General features: G+C 59.5%; 2 protein-coding genes across 16 annotated transcripts in view; one reads left to right on the plus strand and one right to left on the minus strand.

Moving 5' to 3' along the window:
* The first annotated feature begins 442 nt into the window (after nucleotides 1–442).
* On the plus strand, nucleotides 443–4,709 carry PRXL2B (peroxiredoxin like 2B). Of its 6 annotated transcripts, none has more exons than XM_041771872.1 (7): nucleotides 443–551; nucleotides 720–924; nucleotides 1,484–1,535; nucleotides 3,443–3,506; nucleotides 3,602–3,677; nucleotides 3,966–4,084; nucleotides 4,529–4,709. In XM_041771872.1, the coding sequence occupies exons 1-7, from the start codon at nucleotides 489–491 to the stop codon at nucleotides 4,553–4,555; spliced, it is 606 nt and encodes a 201-aa protein (XP_041627806.1). In that variant the 5' UTR covers nucleotides 443–488; the 3' UTR covers nucleotides 4,556–4,709. The 6 variants fall into 6 exon arrangements, with proteins under 6 accessions (XP_041627806.1, XP_041627809.1, XP_041627811.1 ...); XM_041771875.1 differs by having other exon boundaries at nucleotides 4,541–4,709; XM_041771877.1 differs by having other exon boundaries at nucleotides 3,998–4,084.
* Nucleotides 4,710–5,773: 1,064 nt separating this feature from the next.
* The window catches only part of MMEL1 (membrane metalloendopeptidase like 1), a 32,727-nt gene continuing 24,052 nt past the window's right edge, over nucleotides 5,774–14,448 (minus strand). For 3 of the 10 annotated variants that reach the window (XM_041771801.1, XM_041771799.1, XM_041771808.1), the window contains 13 exons: nucleotides 12,837–12,973; nucleotides 12,376–12,469; nucleotides 10,883–11,072; nucleotides 10,338–10,516; nucleotides 9,818–9,901; nucleotides 9,366–9,469; nucleotides 9,057–9,208; nucleotides 8,519–8,785; nucleotides 7,493–7,626; nucleotides 7,308–7,373; nucleotides 6,652–6,747; nucleotides 6,213–6,289; nucleotides 5,774–6,128 (listed from right to left, as the gene is read on the minus strand). In XM_041771801.1, the coding sequence (XP_041627735.1) occupies nucleotides 6,029–6,128; nucleotides 6,213–6,289; nucleotides 6,652–6,747; nucleotides 7,308–7,373; nucleotides 7,493–7,626; nucleotides 8,519–8,785; nucleotides 9,057–9,208; nucleotides 9,366–9,469; nucleotides 9,818–9,901; nucleotides 10,338–10,516; nucleotides 10,883–11,072; nucleotides 12,376–12,469; nucleotides 12,837–12,973 (1,680 nt within the window). In that variant the 3' untranslated portion in view covers nucleotides 5,774–6,028. The remainder of the gene's footprint in view (nucleotides 6,129–6,212; nucleotides 6,290–6,651; nucleotides 6,748–7,307; nucleotides 7,374–7,492; nucleotides 7,627–8,518; nucleotides 8,786–9,056; nucleotides 9,209–9,365; nucleotides 9,470–9,817; nucleotides 9,902–10,337; nucleotides 10,517–10,882; nucleotides 11,073–12,375; nucleotides 12,470–12,836; nucleotides 12,974–14,448) is intronic. The other 7 variants (XM_041771806.1, XM_041771803.1, XM_041771805.1 and 4 more) reach the window with 7 other exon arrangements.

Below are 14,448 nucleotides of genomic sequence, written 5' to 3' on the forward strand. Positions count from 1 at the left end.
GGGGAGGGCCAGAGCCGCGATCCCGCGCTCACTCGCCAACCTTCACTCTGCCCCGCAAAGCGCGCACCACCCGGCCCCTGCATCCCGGCCCCCAGCCCCACGCCCTCTGCCCCGGGCCCCCTGCACCCCGACTCCCGACCCCTCGCCACCGCCCCCTGCACCCAGACCCCCGTCTCCGTCCCCGCCTACCGCTCCCCGCCCCGGGCCCGGCCCCGGCACCGTACCCGCGGGTCTGCTCGGCACCTGCGCCCCCACGCGGGGCAGCTCTGTGCGCAGGCGCACACGTGCCTCCAGCACCAGCGCAGTGATGTCATCCGCGGATGTGCTTATGCAAAACAGGTGCGAGGCGCGGGCAGGGTCGCCGCCCTGGTAGGGGCGGTCCGGGGCGGGGCCGGCACCGAGGCCCGCCTAGGGTGGCAGGGGCGGGGTGGGGCGGGCGAGCAGGGCCGGGAGCGGGAGCGGGAGCGGGAGCCTGGAGGCAGGAGGACATGAGCACTGTGGACCTTGCCCGCGTGGGCGCGTGTGTCCTGAAGCACGCGGTGACCGGCGAGGTGAGGCCCGACCAGCGCAGGACGGTGGGTGGGCTCCTGCACCTGCCCGTGCACCCTGGCGTTGGGTGGCGGGGATGCCCGGGAGGGTGGTGGCGCTGGGGGCCGCACAGCCCCGGGCGCGGACCGGCGTGGGCGGTGGTCCAGGGCGCCCCTCCGCACCCCGTGCAGGCCGTGGAGCTGCGGACTCTGTGGCTGGAACAGGCGTGCGTGGTGGCCGGCCTGCGGCGCTTCGGCTGCTCAGTGTGTCGCTGGATCGCCCGGGACCTCAGCAGCCTCAGGGGGCTCCTGGACCAGCACGGCGTGCGCCTGGTGGGCGTGGGCCCCGAGGTCCTGGGCGTGCAGGAGTTCCTGGACGGTGGCTACTTCGCAGGAGGTGCCCGGCGTCCCCCCTCTCCTCTCACTGTAACCCGCCAGCCACCATGAGACCCTGGGCCAAGCTGGGCGCATCCACCATCCCCTCCTTGCCCCACCCTGACCCTTCCCTCTCTGGATCTCCAGTCATCTCTCCTGGGGTCTCCACCTGTTGCCCTCAGTGCATTCTCCCAGCCAGGATGTCGCTCCCATGTGCAGGTGGCAGGACCCAGGGGTGATGCTGGCCTCGGATCAGCACCACAGGTCTTGCCCAGGGGCCTGAAGGAGTAGCTGGGACAAGGTTGCAACTTGCCCCCACACTCCCACTGTGCTAGCCCCTCTCCCCGGTACCCAGAAGAGGCCCTCACAGACCCCTGGGCCCAGTGGCAGAGTCCAGGGGAGTCCCACTGTTCCCTTTCCCTGTTACCTCTGGGCCTCCATCCCCTCCAACAGTGGGCACACTCTGTTCTCTCCTCCTTGTCCTGTGGGGTGGCAAACAAGGGGAGACAGGGCTGGATGCAGGAGGGGGCACCAGGGGAGGATGGGCCTGAGGACACACACTCATGGCCTTTGCTTCCTAGAGCTTTACCTGGATGAGAGCAAGCAGTTCTACAGGGAGCTGGGCTTCAAGCGGTGAGCATGGGGGCGTCTGCTGCTTCTTCCTCCTGTCCCTGCTGCCTCTTCCTGGGCACAGGCTCTGCCCGCATCCACTGCCCAGCCATCCCTCTGCAGGGGTCTCTCCCAGGTGCTGTCTGTTATGACTGTGGGTTAGGCTTCTCGCCCAAGACCTACCCCCAGCAGGCTGTGGAGGGGCCAGGAGCCTAGTGCCCCAGTCAGGGGCCATAGCGCCCCATCTGGAGCCTGTATGGTACATCGGCTTGCTGCCTGGCCTGAGTAAGGTGCCAGCTGAGCCAAATCCCTGGCTCACCCAGCTTGGGGTCCAGTCCACACACCCCAAATCTTCTGTGGGGCCCAGGCCTACTGGAGCCCAAACTGGAGCCAGGCTGGGGGTTTTGAGCACAGCGCAGCCACAGAGTAGCCTTGTCCCCAGTGGCCCTGGACGGGCCACCTAACCTCTCTCTTCCCCGCCCCTGGAGCCCCGAGGCTCGGCTGGCCCACAGCAAGCACCCCGTAGACAGGACGGTTACAGCCTGTTCCCATGTGGACATGGGGTGTCACCCCTTCCTTCCCTGCCTGGCTCCAGCTCCCAGAAAGTACTCTGGGGACGTCCCAGGCCTGAAGTTGAGGCACAGAGATAGGAGGGGAGCAGCCGCCCGTCCTGGCGGGCCCCCAGGCCACACAGCAGAGGGAAGGTCCCCTGGAGGGTCCTGGCAGGACCTGCAGGTGACACAGAGCTGCCCCCTGGAAGTGCTGCTGGATGAATGAGCCAGTGGGGCCTGAGGCACATCTCAGGCCCGGGAGTGTCCATTATGGCAACGTGGCCGCACAACCACCGCTGGACTCCCCTGTTCAGTGATTTCTCTGTAAAATGGTTTCCAGTGACCGTGTGGAATGAGAAAGGGCCAGCAGTCCTTTGTGTTGCTGATGCCAAGTAGGGCACACCGTGGTGCCCATGCAGGGTGGGGGCATCCCTGGGGTTTGCGGGGGCCTCGTGTGGGCTCCCAAGGCCCTGGGTCCCACCTGCCCTCTCCCTACCTGGGAGGCTGGGCTGGTCATCCTGGGGACAGTGGTCAGGGGTGGACCTCACTTCTGAGTGCTGGGAAGCTTTGGTTCCCCACTCCAGTCCCGGAACTTCACCCCTGCCTGTGTCTTTCCTTGGCACCCGGGCTGTCCCCCTCAGTGTCTCCTGGCAACGGGATTAGGTAGTGACCCCAGGGTATTGGTGCCAAGGTCAGGACAGGGAAGGGGCTCCAGGTCAACCTGGGCTGGGCGACCAGCTCTACAGGAACCTTGGGGTGGAGGGTGCTGAGGGACAGGGGAGAGGCCAGGAGAACTTGTGCAGCCAGCACTGGGCTCCCTCAGTGAGGCAGGAGGAACTGTGCCCCCCACTCCCACCCCCACCCCCACTGAGGTCCCGCCTCCTGCCTCTGCATCCCCCTCCCCTTGCCTTACACTTCTGCATCTGGTCACCTCCTGCCCTCTGCACAGCCAGCCCTACAGCCCTCTCCCCACAGCCAGTGTGGGCTCCTGGCCCCAGGCAGGGCAGCTGGGCCACAGCAAAGGCAGTTTATTTTGGAGACTGAGCTGAGGACAAGCTCTAGAACAATAAGCCTCCTCATTGGGCCATGGACAGTTTCTTTCCCTTTCCATTTAGAGAAGTCAGGTCCTGGGCTGAGTGCAAGCTCAACCTGCTGGCAGGGGTCCAGTGCACGTTCCCCAGTCCTCTGCTGGGGAGAAGAATTCCCTGGCTGGGCTGGTTGCTGGCTTGGTTGCCTGGTGGCCTCTGAGTCCCTGCTGAGAGGAGGCAAAGCCTGCTTGTGTGGACTGCTCTGCACATCCTGTGGAGGCTGGGAGCAGGCAAAGGGGCTATGTCTTCACAGAAAAGCCAGAGCCTGGCCAAGATAGCTGTGTCTTCGCAGGTACAACAGCTTGAGCATCTTGCCGGCTGCCCTGGGAAAGCCTGTGCGGGATGTGGCCCTCAAGGTTGGTGATGGCCAACGCTGGGTGAGACCTGGGGCAGGGGTTGGGGCGGGGGGCTTCCCTCTAGGGTTGACCTGGACCTGCCTTCTTCCCTCTAGGCCAAAGCTGTTGGCATCCACGGGAACCTGTCTGGGGACCTGCTGCAGTGTGGGGGGCTACTGGTGGTTACCAAAGGTGGGCTGGGGAAGGGACGTCAGAGGCCAGTGCCTGGTTGCTTGGGGTGCCAAGGTCACATCTGCAGGTGGGGAGGTCTTGCTGAACTTGGTGGTGTGTCCTGACCCTCTCCTCCTCATGTGATTTGTTGGTCTTTCAAGTCTTCTCTGTGGGGTGGCCCAGTTCTTGGTGTTGGCTTAGCTGGGTAGGGTCACTGGTCTGAGTAGTCAGGTGGAGTCATAGACCACCAGGGCTGTCCCCCTCCTCCCAGCATGCAGGGGTACCCTGACCACCTCCCCGCTGCTGTAGGTGGTGACAAAGTGTTGCTACACTTCGTCCAGAACTCGCCAGGCGACTATGTCCCCCGGGAGAGCATCTTGCAGGCCCTGGGCATCTCAGCGGAAGGCTGTGCCAGTGAGTCGCCCCAGGTGAGCTTGGGCCTGGGGAGGACACTGCCTGCTAAGAACTGCCCACTGGGCACACCCCACCTCCCTGGGCTGAGCGCTGGGGGTGGACAGGTGTCAGGTTGGACCTTGCAGGCGTTAGGTGATTTTTGTGTTCATGGCAGCCCAGGATGTCACTGTCACCCCAATGTATAGAGGGACAATGGGCTGAGAGCCGTGGGGAACCGGGGCAGGGTGGCTAGTTGGGTTGGCACAGCAGGGCCCTCCTCAGAGGGCAGAAGGGCCACCTGTCCTCTCAGCCTTGGGAGGGCCAGCATGACCAGGTGACCAGAGCCAGCATTGGTGTGGTCATGGTGCTGCCCTCCTGTGACTGAATGGAGGGTAGTGTCCAGGATTTGGGACCCAGGCCTCTGGTGGGTGGGAGCAGCTGCCCTTGAGTGTGGCCGGCCTGATGGGGCCTCTGCACAGTGTGATGGACAGGTGTGCACAAGGTGAGCCCCCTGAGGTGTCTGAGGATCTGGAAGGCATCTGCTGCCCCAGGCCTGCTGGGAGTTGGCTGTGAAGAATCTCTCCAGAATCTCTGGACTGGAGCATGAAGCTCTGCTGAGTCCCGGGGTGGCACTGAGCATTAAACTATGTTTCTTCATTGGCTCTGAGTTCTGTGTCTTCGACCACCCCGTCTCTGTTACTGTTGTTTTCCCCCTGACCAGCTGGGCAGTTAGGGGTCTGCAGGCTGCCCTGGGAGGGGGTAGGGGAGTGCTGGAAATGTGCCTGCCGCCTCCCTGGTGACCTCAGGCCTGTGGCACAGGAGAGTCAGGGGTCCGAGGGTGGGATTGGGAACTCCCCAGGTGATAGCCCAGCATGGAAGGGTCAGGCTCAGTGCTCCTGTCCACTGGGCTTCCAGGGAGGAGATGGTCTCCATCCAGCTGCTGGAGCAAGGTGGACAGTGGGACTCGGGGAGAGGAAGGACCTCCACAGAGGACATTTGTCATTTGTACTCTGCTGGCGGTAGTGGCTGGCCCCAGGAGTCTTGGCCCAGCTGGTTCATCCAGCTGCCCTAGAACCGTTCCTTGGGGTGCAGCAAGAATGTGGAACCTAATGTGTCCAGAGTGGAAACCTGTCCCGCCCCTCATCAGGGGCTCCCCAGTCTGGGTGGGTTCAGATGACTGTTGCAGCACCTCCCCTGTCTCCCCACTCTCCCATCTGGGCCTGGGTGACCACAGTGGCCTCCTAGCTGGCCCCCAAGCTTCCTCCCTGCATTCAGTCCTTCCCTCAGGGGTCATTTAAAAACTCAGGGCAGGTGACAATGTCCCTTTAAAGTTTAACTCCTCCATTGGCCCCAGTTACATAAAACCCAAAGTCTAAATTCTGAGCTATGGCTCCCTAGTCCCCTTGGCCCACCTCACCACCTCAGCCAGCTCCTGAGTCAGTGGCCCCTCCTCTCACCTGAATGGGTGGTCCCAGAGGACCAGTATCTGGGGGCATCCTGGTCACTGCAGTGCCCCCAGCACTGAGACCCTGGAGTCACGCATCAAGAGTGGACCTCCCTCTACAGAGTGCCCTGCTGTTTCCCCACCTGGCTGCTGTTTTGCCCAAGGACACCAGCAGCCAGTGGGCAGAGCCAGCGCTGACTGCCCTGGGCACGGCCACCCCCTGCCCCTGGGGCCCCTCCTAAACAGACAAGGCCACTGACTTCTTTGAAGCGTTTATTTAGCTCAAGTCTGAAGCTTGTGGACAGCTGACAAGGACACTTTGGAGAGTGGGTGCAGACAGTTAAACACGTCTACAGGGCTGGGGCGCCGAGGGCACCAGGTGGCCCCGCTCAACCGGGGTGCCGCGGCTGCACTCCAGGCGGTGCGGGGTGGGATGTGTGCTGGCCTGGCCCGCTGCTCCAGCTGCACACAGAAGGGACACCTGGCCTCCCTGCAGCCGGTGCGTGTGGACCATGGCAGAGTGGCTTGCCCGTGGCTACCAGACGCGGCATCGCTGCTGCGGGTGCATCGGGCTGCCCTGGGCACAGTGGAAGGCCTCCGAGAAGGCTGCCAGGTTCTGCAGCGAGCCCAGCACCCTGCGGGCAACCGGGACCCTGAGTCAGCTTGCTGGGCATGGGGTGGGGTAGGGACTTGCCCACGGGGAGGCAGGGGCCACTTGCCTGTACTTCAGGGGGCTATGGACGTCGGTCTTGATGGACTGTATGGCAAACTCAGGCCGGTAGGACCCACACCACACCTGTGGGCACAAGAGGGGCATGGCTGCAGGACTGGGGGAGGGGCGAGCCTGGGGAATGGGACAGAGGAATAAGGGGGGCCCTGAGGGGACCCAGGTAGGGGTGGGGTGGCCCTGGGGTGGCAGGGACGGGCGTGTGGTCTCATTTCTTTCTAGGCACAAGGGAGTCAGGTCTGTCCCAGGCTTCCCCTTCTCGGGCAGGGGAGGCAAGCTCCAGCTCCAGCTGAACCCTCCCCTGACTCCGTTCCCACCCCCTGGCATCCTTTCTCTCTGGGAAGCTTTCCAGGCCAGTAAGTTCTGGTTTGCACACTGGAGGCTCCAGGGACCTGAGTAGAGGCAGGTGGGGTGGGGCCTCTGACTCCTACCTGGGCATAGTTGATAAAGAACAGCTGGTTGTAGGTCAGTCCCAGCCCTGGCAGCTGCTGGTCCTTGCCGCCTTCTGCCATCCACTTGAGGTAAGCCTGTAGGTGCCAAACAGGTGCTGGGCACAGGCCTGGCCTCACTCCCAAGGCCACGCCAGCCCATGGGGACTCCAGGGTCCTCAGGACCGGGAGAGTGGAAGTCTGGCTCCCGGCCTACTCCTGGTAGAGGTCCTGTCTCTGTGGCCTCAGGCCCTTTGAGCGTTGCAGGGCTGGCCCCCCCTACCTGAATCGCCCAGTGGTCATCTCAGTGCCCCGCTGGCTGGGCTGGGTTGGGGCTCCCTGCTCAGACAGACTGCTGCACAGCGCCCGGCTGCAAGGAGCTCCTGGGGCTGGGGCCTGAGGCTACGGGTGTCGGGGCACCACTGAGGCCGTTGGGTACATTGCGAATGTCACTGTCTCCCTTGGAGATGGACAATGGCTCCCCCAGAGGTGGGAGGCTCAGCTAAGGTCAGGATTAAGTGTGGGCAGGATGGCAGTGTGCACCCACCTGCAGCCACACCGGCTCCCCCAGGGCCCTGCTGCCCCTGGGACACTCGGAGAAGGGTTCCAGGGTATGTCTCGCTGCAGTGCCTGTCCTGGGGGCCCCTGCCTGGACCCACCTTGTATGCCTGCCGCACCCCTCCGTTGTCGGCGATGTTTTCCCCGAGTGTGCTGAACCCGTTCACCTGCACACAGGACCCGGGATGGCTGGGCAGCCCGGGGCTCCCCACCCCCGACCGCGTCCAGGAGTGGGGGAAGGCCAGGGCTGGGGGAGCGGGTCCCCGGAGGCGGCAGGGTCACTCACGTTTTGGTTGTCTGCCAGGTCCCAGGAGTAGTTCCCGTACTGGTGGACCATGCACTCCGACTGCTCCCGGAAGTGCTGGGCCGAGAAATTGCTCCACCAATCCAGCATGTTCCCATCCTTGTCAAAGTTACGGCCTGGGCAGGCACAGGTGGGCTGCCCACTCGGCCTCCCGCCTGCCACAGCCAGCCTCCCGCGGTCCCCCCAGAAGCCAGTATCTAGAGCTCTTGTGGGAGCAGGGAGTGTGGGCCCTGAAGGGTGTCGCCGCTTGATGGGCTGGCACGATGTCGGAGGGCTGCTGGGAGGGGGGCTTGGGTGGTCTAGCAGCACCCCCGAGGGGAGGGTCCAGGGTTTCCAGGCTCAGAACCCCTAAGGTACGGTGGTGTAATGACCTTTGGGGTGATGTCCAGACCCTCTGAACCCCAGGTAAGGGGGGCACACGAGGCTGCCCTCAGAAGGTCCCAGTGGTCAAGCCCTGTAGGAAAGCAGCCTCCCTGGGTTGCAGCTGGAGCCCTGGGCATGGTCATAGGCCAGTAGGACCTGGCAGGGGTCCCCATCCCATAGGTGGAGGTGGGAATGTCAGGTCAGCACATCTCTGGACTGGAGGAGATGTGCTGGCTGCCCCAGAATGACACCAGGTCAGGCTCCAGGCCAGGTCCTGGAGCTTCAGAGGTACACAGGATATAGTGTCGCTGTGTCCATGTCACAGGCTCAGGAAGGAGAGTGGCCAGCAAATGGCTCACTCGAGCCCTTGTGTCCTCTCTTCCATGGCTCTACCTAGAGCAAGAGGCCTGTCTGGGGCCACGCCAGCCCTTCAGAGCTGCTCTGCCACCATAGGTTCCCTGGGCACCTGGCAAATCCTTCCCATGCCTGGGCCTCCATATCCCTACCTGCATCATGAAGGGGTTGGATGGACAGCCCCATAACCCCTGTCCCTCTGTCCCCTGTTGGGACCAGCACTCAGTGGAGAGGGGAGTGTGGGCATGTGACCTGCCGGCCTCATGCTGACCCTTCACAGGGCTTCCCTACCGTTGTCGTCAAAGCCGTGGGTGATCTCATGCCCAATCACCATCCCAATGCCCCCGAAGTTCAAGGCCTGAGGCTGATGTTTGCTGAAGAATGGAGGCTGTAGGATCCCAGCAGGGAACACTGCTCGGGGGGGACATGGGACATGGTGGGGATGGGCTGTGAGTGAGTGTCCAGGGAGGCAGGGCTCTGACCAACACCCCCTCAAGTTCAAGGCCTGAGGCTGATGTTTGCTGAAGAAAGGAGGCTGTAGGATCCCAGCGGGGAACACTGTTCAGGGGACATGGGACACTGTGGGGATGGCAGGGTTCTGACTCCCCCCCACCTCCCCCACCCCCTTCCAGCTGAGATGCGCAAGGCCAGGCCCAGCAGATCCAAGCTCTTCCCACCATCCTCTGCTGCCTCTGGGACAGGGCTCTGTGGCCCCACAGCTCCCAGAGCAGAGGACTGGCCCCACAGGTGGGGTGACGGTAGAGGCCCCCAGGAGGAAGGGGTGGGGGCTGCTGGGGGCTGGGGTCAGTCACAGAGAGGGTGAACGTACCTATTTGGTTTCGGTTCGGGGAGTAGAATGCATTAACCACGGCCGCCCCAATGATCCAGCTGTGATGAACGGGCAGGTCACCCAAGCCCGTGCCTGGGAGTCCTCCGTCCTGGCCCCCTGCTGGCTGAACGCGGCTCCCCTGCTTGGGGCCCCTGTCCCAGTGGCCATGCCATGAGACCTGTGCTGCCCACGGCCGGGGCAAGGTCTGGGCAGTCCCCTGACCCTGAGCCCAAAAGTGGAAGGCACGGCGGGGCTCTGAGTCCGGCCCGGTGCCCAGCCCACTGGCTCCCACCTGCTGTCCCCACTCACAGGTTCTGGTCTACTTTCTCCCGCAGCTTCTTGAGGCTCCGCTGGGCGCCAGCCTTGAGGTTCTGGAGACCGTTTTCAAAGTACTGGTCCTCCGAGAAGTTCAGCTATGAGAGAGGGGTGGTCACTGCCGGGGGTGCAGGCAGGGCAGGGCCTTGGGACTGACCAGGCTGTCTTGCACAAGGCCAGGGGCTCTGGGTGAAGATGGGGGGTGGGGGTGTCAATGCTGGCTCTGGGCATTTTTGTAACTCCCTCCCTCCCAACAGTAGCTTCCCCTCGGTAACAGGCAACTCAGGAGCCACCGCCCTCTGCTGCAAGGTGGCTGTATCAGTGACAGTGCCACGTGCCCCAGAATTGCAGGCTGATGGTTCCCAGGGCTGGCTCAGGGGCAGGGCGGGCTGGGGTAAGGGAATAGGTGAGGCTTTTGAGGGCCCCTGGCTGGGGATGGGGCACACATTGGAGTACTCCTCGTCCAGGTGCTTGTTTCTTTCCTCCAGAATGTAGTCTGGGTACCCAATCTGCTCGCGGATGTTCATGGCCTAGGGAGGACATGGGGGCCAGTCTGTGCCTGCCCCACCACGGCAGTCCTGGGTCTGCCCCTCACTTCACTGCCATGTGGGTAAGGCGCTCAGGGATTTGGCCCCTCCTTGCAGGTTGGGGTGAGGGGGACAGATGTGGACCAGCTCAGCCCGAGGCCGAACGTGCGCCTGATGGGGCAAGGGCTGGGCAGAGCGGCTCAGCTTCCATTTGTTATGCTGGCCCAGAGGGCTATTGCTCTGAGGCTATGGCCACCCCCCACCCCTTCCCAGGGGTGCTGGGGGTCTCCCAGACTTGGCTTCTGGTCCCGCTTCTGCCCACAGCCCCTTTCTGAGCAAGCTACACCCAGCCTCGGCGTCTTCATCTCTGTGCCCCCATGCTGGGGCTGCCTTCTCCCAGCAGGAAGCCCTGACCTCAGGGCTCCGGCCACCCGCCCACCTTCTCCTGGGCCTTCTTCTTGGACTCCTCGTCCATCCAGCCCAGCTCATCCAGGGTCTCCACGAATACTGCCCGTACCTTGTCGATGAGCTCTCTGACCTGGGGGGAGTGCATGGCCCCTGTCCTGCATGACCAGCTCCGGGGTCGCTGCAGGGGTCTGGTCCAAAGCCCCGTCCCTGCTGTGGTGTTGGGGTTGGGGATGAGGAATGATCCCCACTGATACAGGGGTCCTGCCTGCTGGGCTTCCTCCTGGGTGGGCCTAGATCCTGACCACCCCTAGACTCATAGCCTATGTAACCTGTCCCTTTTCCCAGACAGGCCTGTAGGGTTGGAGGTGGGGCCTCTGGCCTCCCCATGTGATGGGGCACCAGGCAAATGTGTGCTCCCCAGAACCGCTGAGCACACACATGCTGCTGGGGGGCCCTGGGGGTTCCTACATGGGGAGCTGGGAGTCACCATGTGGGGTGTGGGGATGCATGCAGTAACCCCCCCACCACCACCGCGTCCCGCCACTGTAGGCCAGCGTCCCTGCAGGGAGGATGCACCTGGCCCTGGGCCATGGACCATGGGCAGGGGTGCGGAGCAGTCCCAGTGTCGAGCACCCACCGCGTCCTTGCTGTCTCCAGGAAAGGCCTCCCTGACGTAGAGGGAGCCCACAGCGCTCTCCATGTTGCTGTTGACGTAGCTAACACACTCTCGCCAGCGCACCTCTTCCACGGTTGTGCCGTACAGCGCCTGTGGCAGCCGGTCAGCCATTCATTCATTCACTCATTGCTGCATTTCCCAACATCTGCTTCCCTGTCCTCAGCCTCAGGGCGCCCAGGAGCCAGTGGGGGTGGTGGTGGTGGTGGTGCACAGATTACCTCAGACTGCCCTCTGAATGCCAGCCATGGGTGTGGGCAGGACCGAGAGTACAGGTGGGATGGTTGCGGGGAAGACTCCCAACACAGGCTCCGGGTTGGGCCTTTACCCCAGGGCAATGGTAGGGCCCTTTTCAGTGACAAGTGCCTCCTTGCCCCCTGTTCTTGCCACCCTGGCATGACTGTCCAGCTGGATTCTGACCTTCAGGACTCCAGCCCCATCCCATAGCACAGGCTGGAGTTGACTCTGGAGGCCCTGGGGGCCATGTCCAGCTTAGCTGCAGCCACCAGTTCTCTGGGCCCCAATTTTCCCATCACCAAGGTGGAGATGCTTGGTTAGTAGTGTCTCCAACCCAACATCCCAGAGTGGGGGTTCTGACTGGCCCCAAGCTGCTCTGCCACATTTTCCTGATGTGGTGGAGGACTCCTGCCTATCCCATTTCTCTAGTGAAGAAGCACAAAGTCTCCCTGACTCCCTCACCCCTCATCCCCTATATTTGTCCCTCAACTCTCTGCTGTAGGCATCTCCTTCTGCTGCCAATGCCCTGGTCCAACCGGTCACCCCATCTGGATGATGGCACTTGTCTCCACTCTGATTCCACGTCCCACTGATCATTGTCCCAGAACCACCCTCCATATCACATGGCTTCCCAGGGGGTCCCCTGCCTCTGCCCTGATTGACCCTACCCCCAAAGCAACCAGAGTGAACACACAAGCAGGACACCAGACTGTGGCTCCTGCTCTTAACACCCCAGTGGCTTTCACGGCACGTGGAATATGTGCTCTGCTAAGTCCCGTGATTCCTGGCCCCCATCTCTCTCCCTGAGATCAGCTCTTTCCTCCCCTTATGTGGCTCTGGGGTGGCCTTGCCTTGGGAATCTGCCCCCAGCCTCTTTGTGTCTTGGCCATTCTTGCCTCAAGGTCTCTAATGTCACCTTTGCAGAGAGAGGCTCTCCCTGTCCTGTCCCTTCCTCTTATGTCATACTTGTTGCTTTTGAAAGAGCAGATCTCCAGTTTGCCAACTGCCCCAAGAGGGCAGGTACCTTGTTAGTCTCTTTCATGGCTCTGACCCCAGTGTGAACCTTGGTCTTTGGCTCATAGTAAGTGCTCAGTGCCAAAGTCCTAGGCAAACAAATGACAGGGCAGGACAGGAGCAGCCTCTGTGCAGTCTCACTCACCTTGCGGTAGTTTGCCCGTGCATCCTTGAATCGCTGGCTCAGGCTACTAATGCGGTCCAGCACCAGGCGCCAGACCAGGTAGTTCTGCATGGTCCTGTGGGCAGGAGGCAGAGGTTGGGGTATAGGACAGGTGAGTGGTATGTACCCAGAGAGGTGATTTGGCTTATGGGTCCTTGGTCGACAAGTTCTATGCCAAGCAGGGAGCTCACTGCAAGCAAGGTGGTGGAGAAAGCCTCTAGGACAACCCCCAGATACAGCCTCTCTGTTCCTGGATGCTGGACACCTCAAGGAGGGTTCACATATCTCACTAAGGCTCTGTTGGCCACTAACATTTACCTGCTCATGCCCTTCATCCCAGAGTAAATGCTCCTTGGGGTCTTTTCCAGTGAGGAGAAGTTGCAGGGGTGGGGATGGGGGTGGCAGGGATGCTGAAGCCTCTGGGGACCCTCCCTGGGCCTCACCTGGCTGAGTAGACATCGATGATTTCTTCAAGGTTCTGAAGGTAGGGGATGCCATAGACCACCACTTCTTCATCTGGCAACAGTTTGATTTTGACAGAGGACAGCACAGATTGTATGAAGAGGGTCCAGTTAAACCCCTGGGAAGGAGGGTGTGGGGAGAAAGAGGGAGAGACAGAGAGGTAGACATAGCTCCTAGGTATCTAAGAAACCCAGCTCCCACCAAAGAATATCCAGAGAGTAAAAGAGAAGACACAGATGATCAGAATCAGGGAAAGGGTGAGTGACATTAGCCTATAGATGACAAATATTATGCCAATGTATTTAAAGACTTCAGTGTGGTGGAAAAATTCTTGAAAAAAAATGCAACTTAGAAGAATAACCAAAGAAGAGCAAATACAGTCTTATAGATAATATATTTATATTTAAAATTATCTTTAATTTGAATTATTCCCACGTAGAAATTTCCAGACCCATCTGGTTATTCCAGTGGATGCTGACATTTAAGGAAGACATACTGCCAACCTACTCAAATTTCCCAGAGAAAAGAGAAAACTCTTCTCAATTGGATTTATGGGGCAAGAATAACTTTAATACCCAAATAAGGATATTACAAGGAAGAAGGTACATCACAGCCAACTTAGATTTATTCAAGGAATTCAAGTTTGATGTAACATTTGAAAATTGAGTACTATAATTCACCATGATAACTGGATAAAGCAGGAAAATCACATCCTAATTTTAATGGATGCAGAAAGAAAGACATTAAATAAATTTTGCCATCTGTTCATGATAAAAACGCTTAGCAAACTAGAAAATAGAAGGTAAATTCAATAATCTGATGAAGGGAATTTGCATACAACAGCAGCAACAACAGAAACAAACATGTCCACAGAAAACATAAAGAAGGTGAAATGTTTTATATTTCACTTGTTTTATGTTTTATATTTCACTATATTTTTATATTTCACTATATTGCTTATATATTATTATATATATATTAATTATATATTATATATTGCAATATATATATTGCTTATATATTGCTTATAGAAACAAGTTGTCTACTATTCTGATGTTAGCACTGTGTTGAGTGTCCCTGCCAGTTCAGTAGGACAATTAAGTGAAATGAAATCAGTAAGGGTTGAAAAGAGAAGAAATAAAACCCATTGCTCACAAAGGACATGATTTCATGTGCATAAAATCTGAAAGGACCTATAGATAACCTATCAGAACTAATATGTGCACTGAGTAAAATAGCTGTATATGAGGTCAGAATCTATGCTAGCAACAAAGAATATGAAGATACACTATGAAATGGGGCCCTTCATAACAGTATAAAAAAAAAACCAAATGGCTAAGAATAAATCTAGTGGAAGATATATAAAGCATCTTAAGGGGACGTTTCATAAATTGCTGTTGGGGACAGCAACTCTACAATGATTCAGAGGAAAAGGTTTGGTGTTATCTGTTAAAGTTGAACGTAGGTGTGTTCTGTGACCTGGCCATCTCATTCCTAGGTGGATACCCAACAGCAGTACACCTCAAAAGACATGCACAAGAATGAGCATAGCCACATTATTCAGAAGATTCCAGACGTGGAATCTGGATCTGA

This window comes from Vulpes lagopus, chromosome 10 (assembly GCF_018345385.1).
Source record: "Vulpes lagopus strain Blue_001 chromosome 10, ASM1834538v1, whole genome shotgun sequence".
NCBI classification, from domain to species: domain Eukaryota; kingdom Metazoa; phylum Chordata; class Mammalia; order Carnivora; family Canidae; genus Vulpes; species Vulpes lagopus.

Bases quoted from the DNA above. Each gene is read 5' to 3' on its own strand.
- PRXL2B (XM_041771872.1), top strand. From the start codon at position 489: ATGAGCACTGTGGACCTTGCCCGCGTGGGCGCGTGTGTCCTGAAGCAC. The intron at 1,536-3,442 runs GTGAGCATGGGG...GTGTCTTCGCAG, and splicing joins AGGGAGCTGGGCTTCAAGCG to GTACAACAGCTTGAGCATCT. The intron at 4,085-4,528 runs GTGAGCTTGGGC...GCCTCTGCACAG, and splicing joins GTGCCAGTGAGTCGCCCCAG to TGTGATGGACAGGTGTGCAC.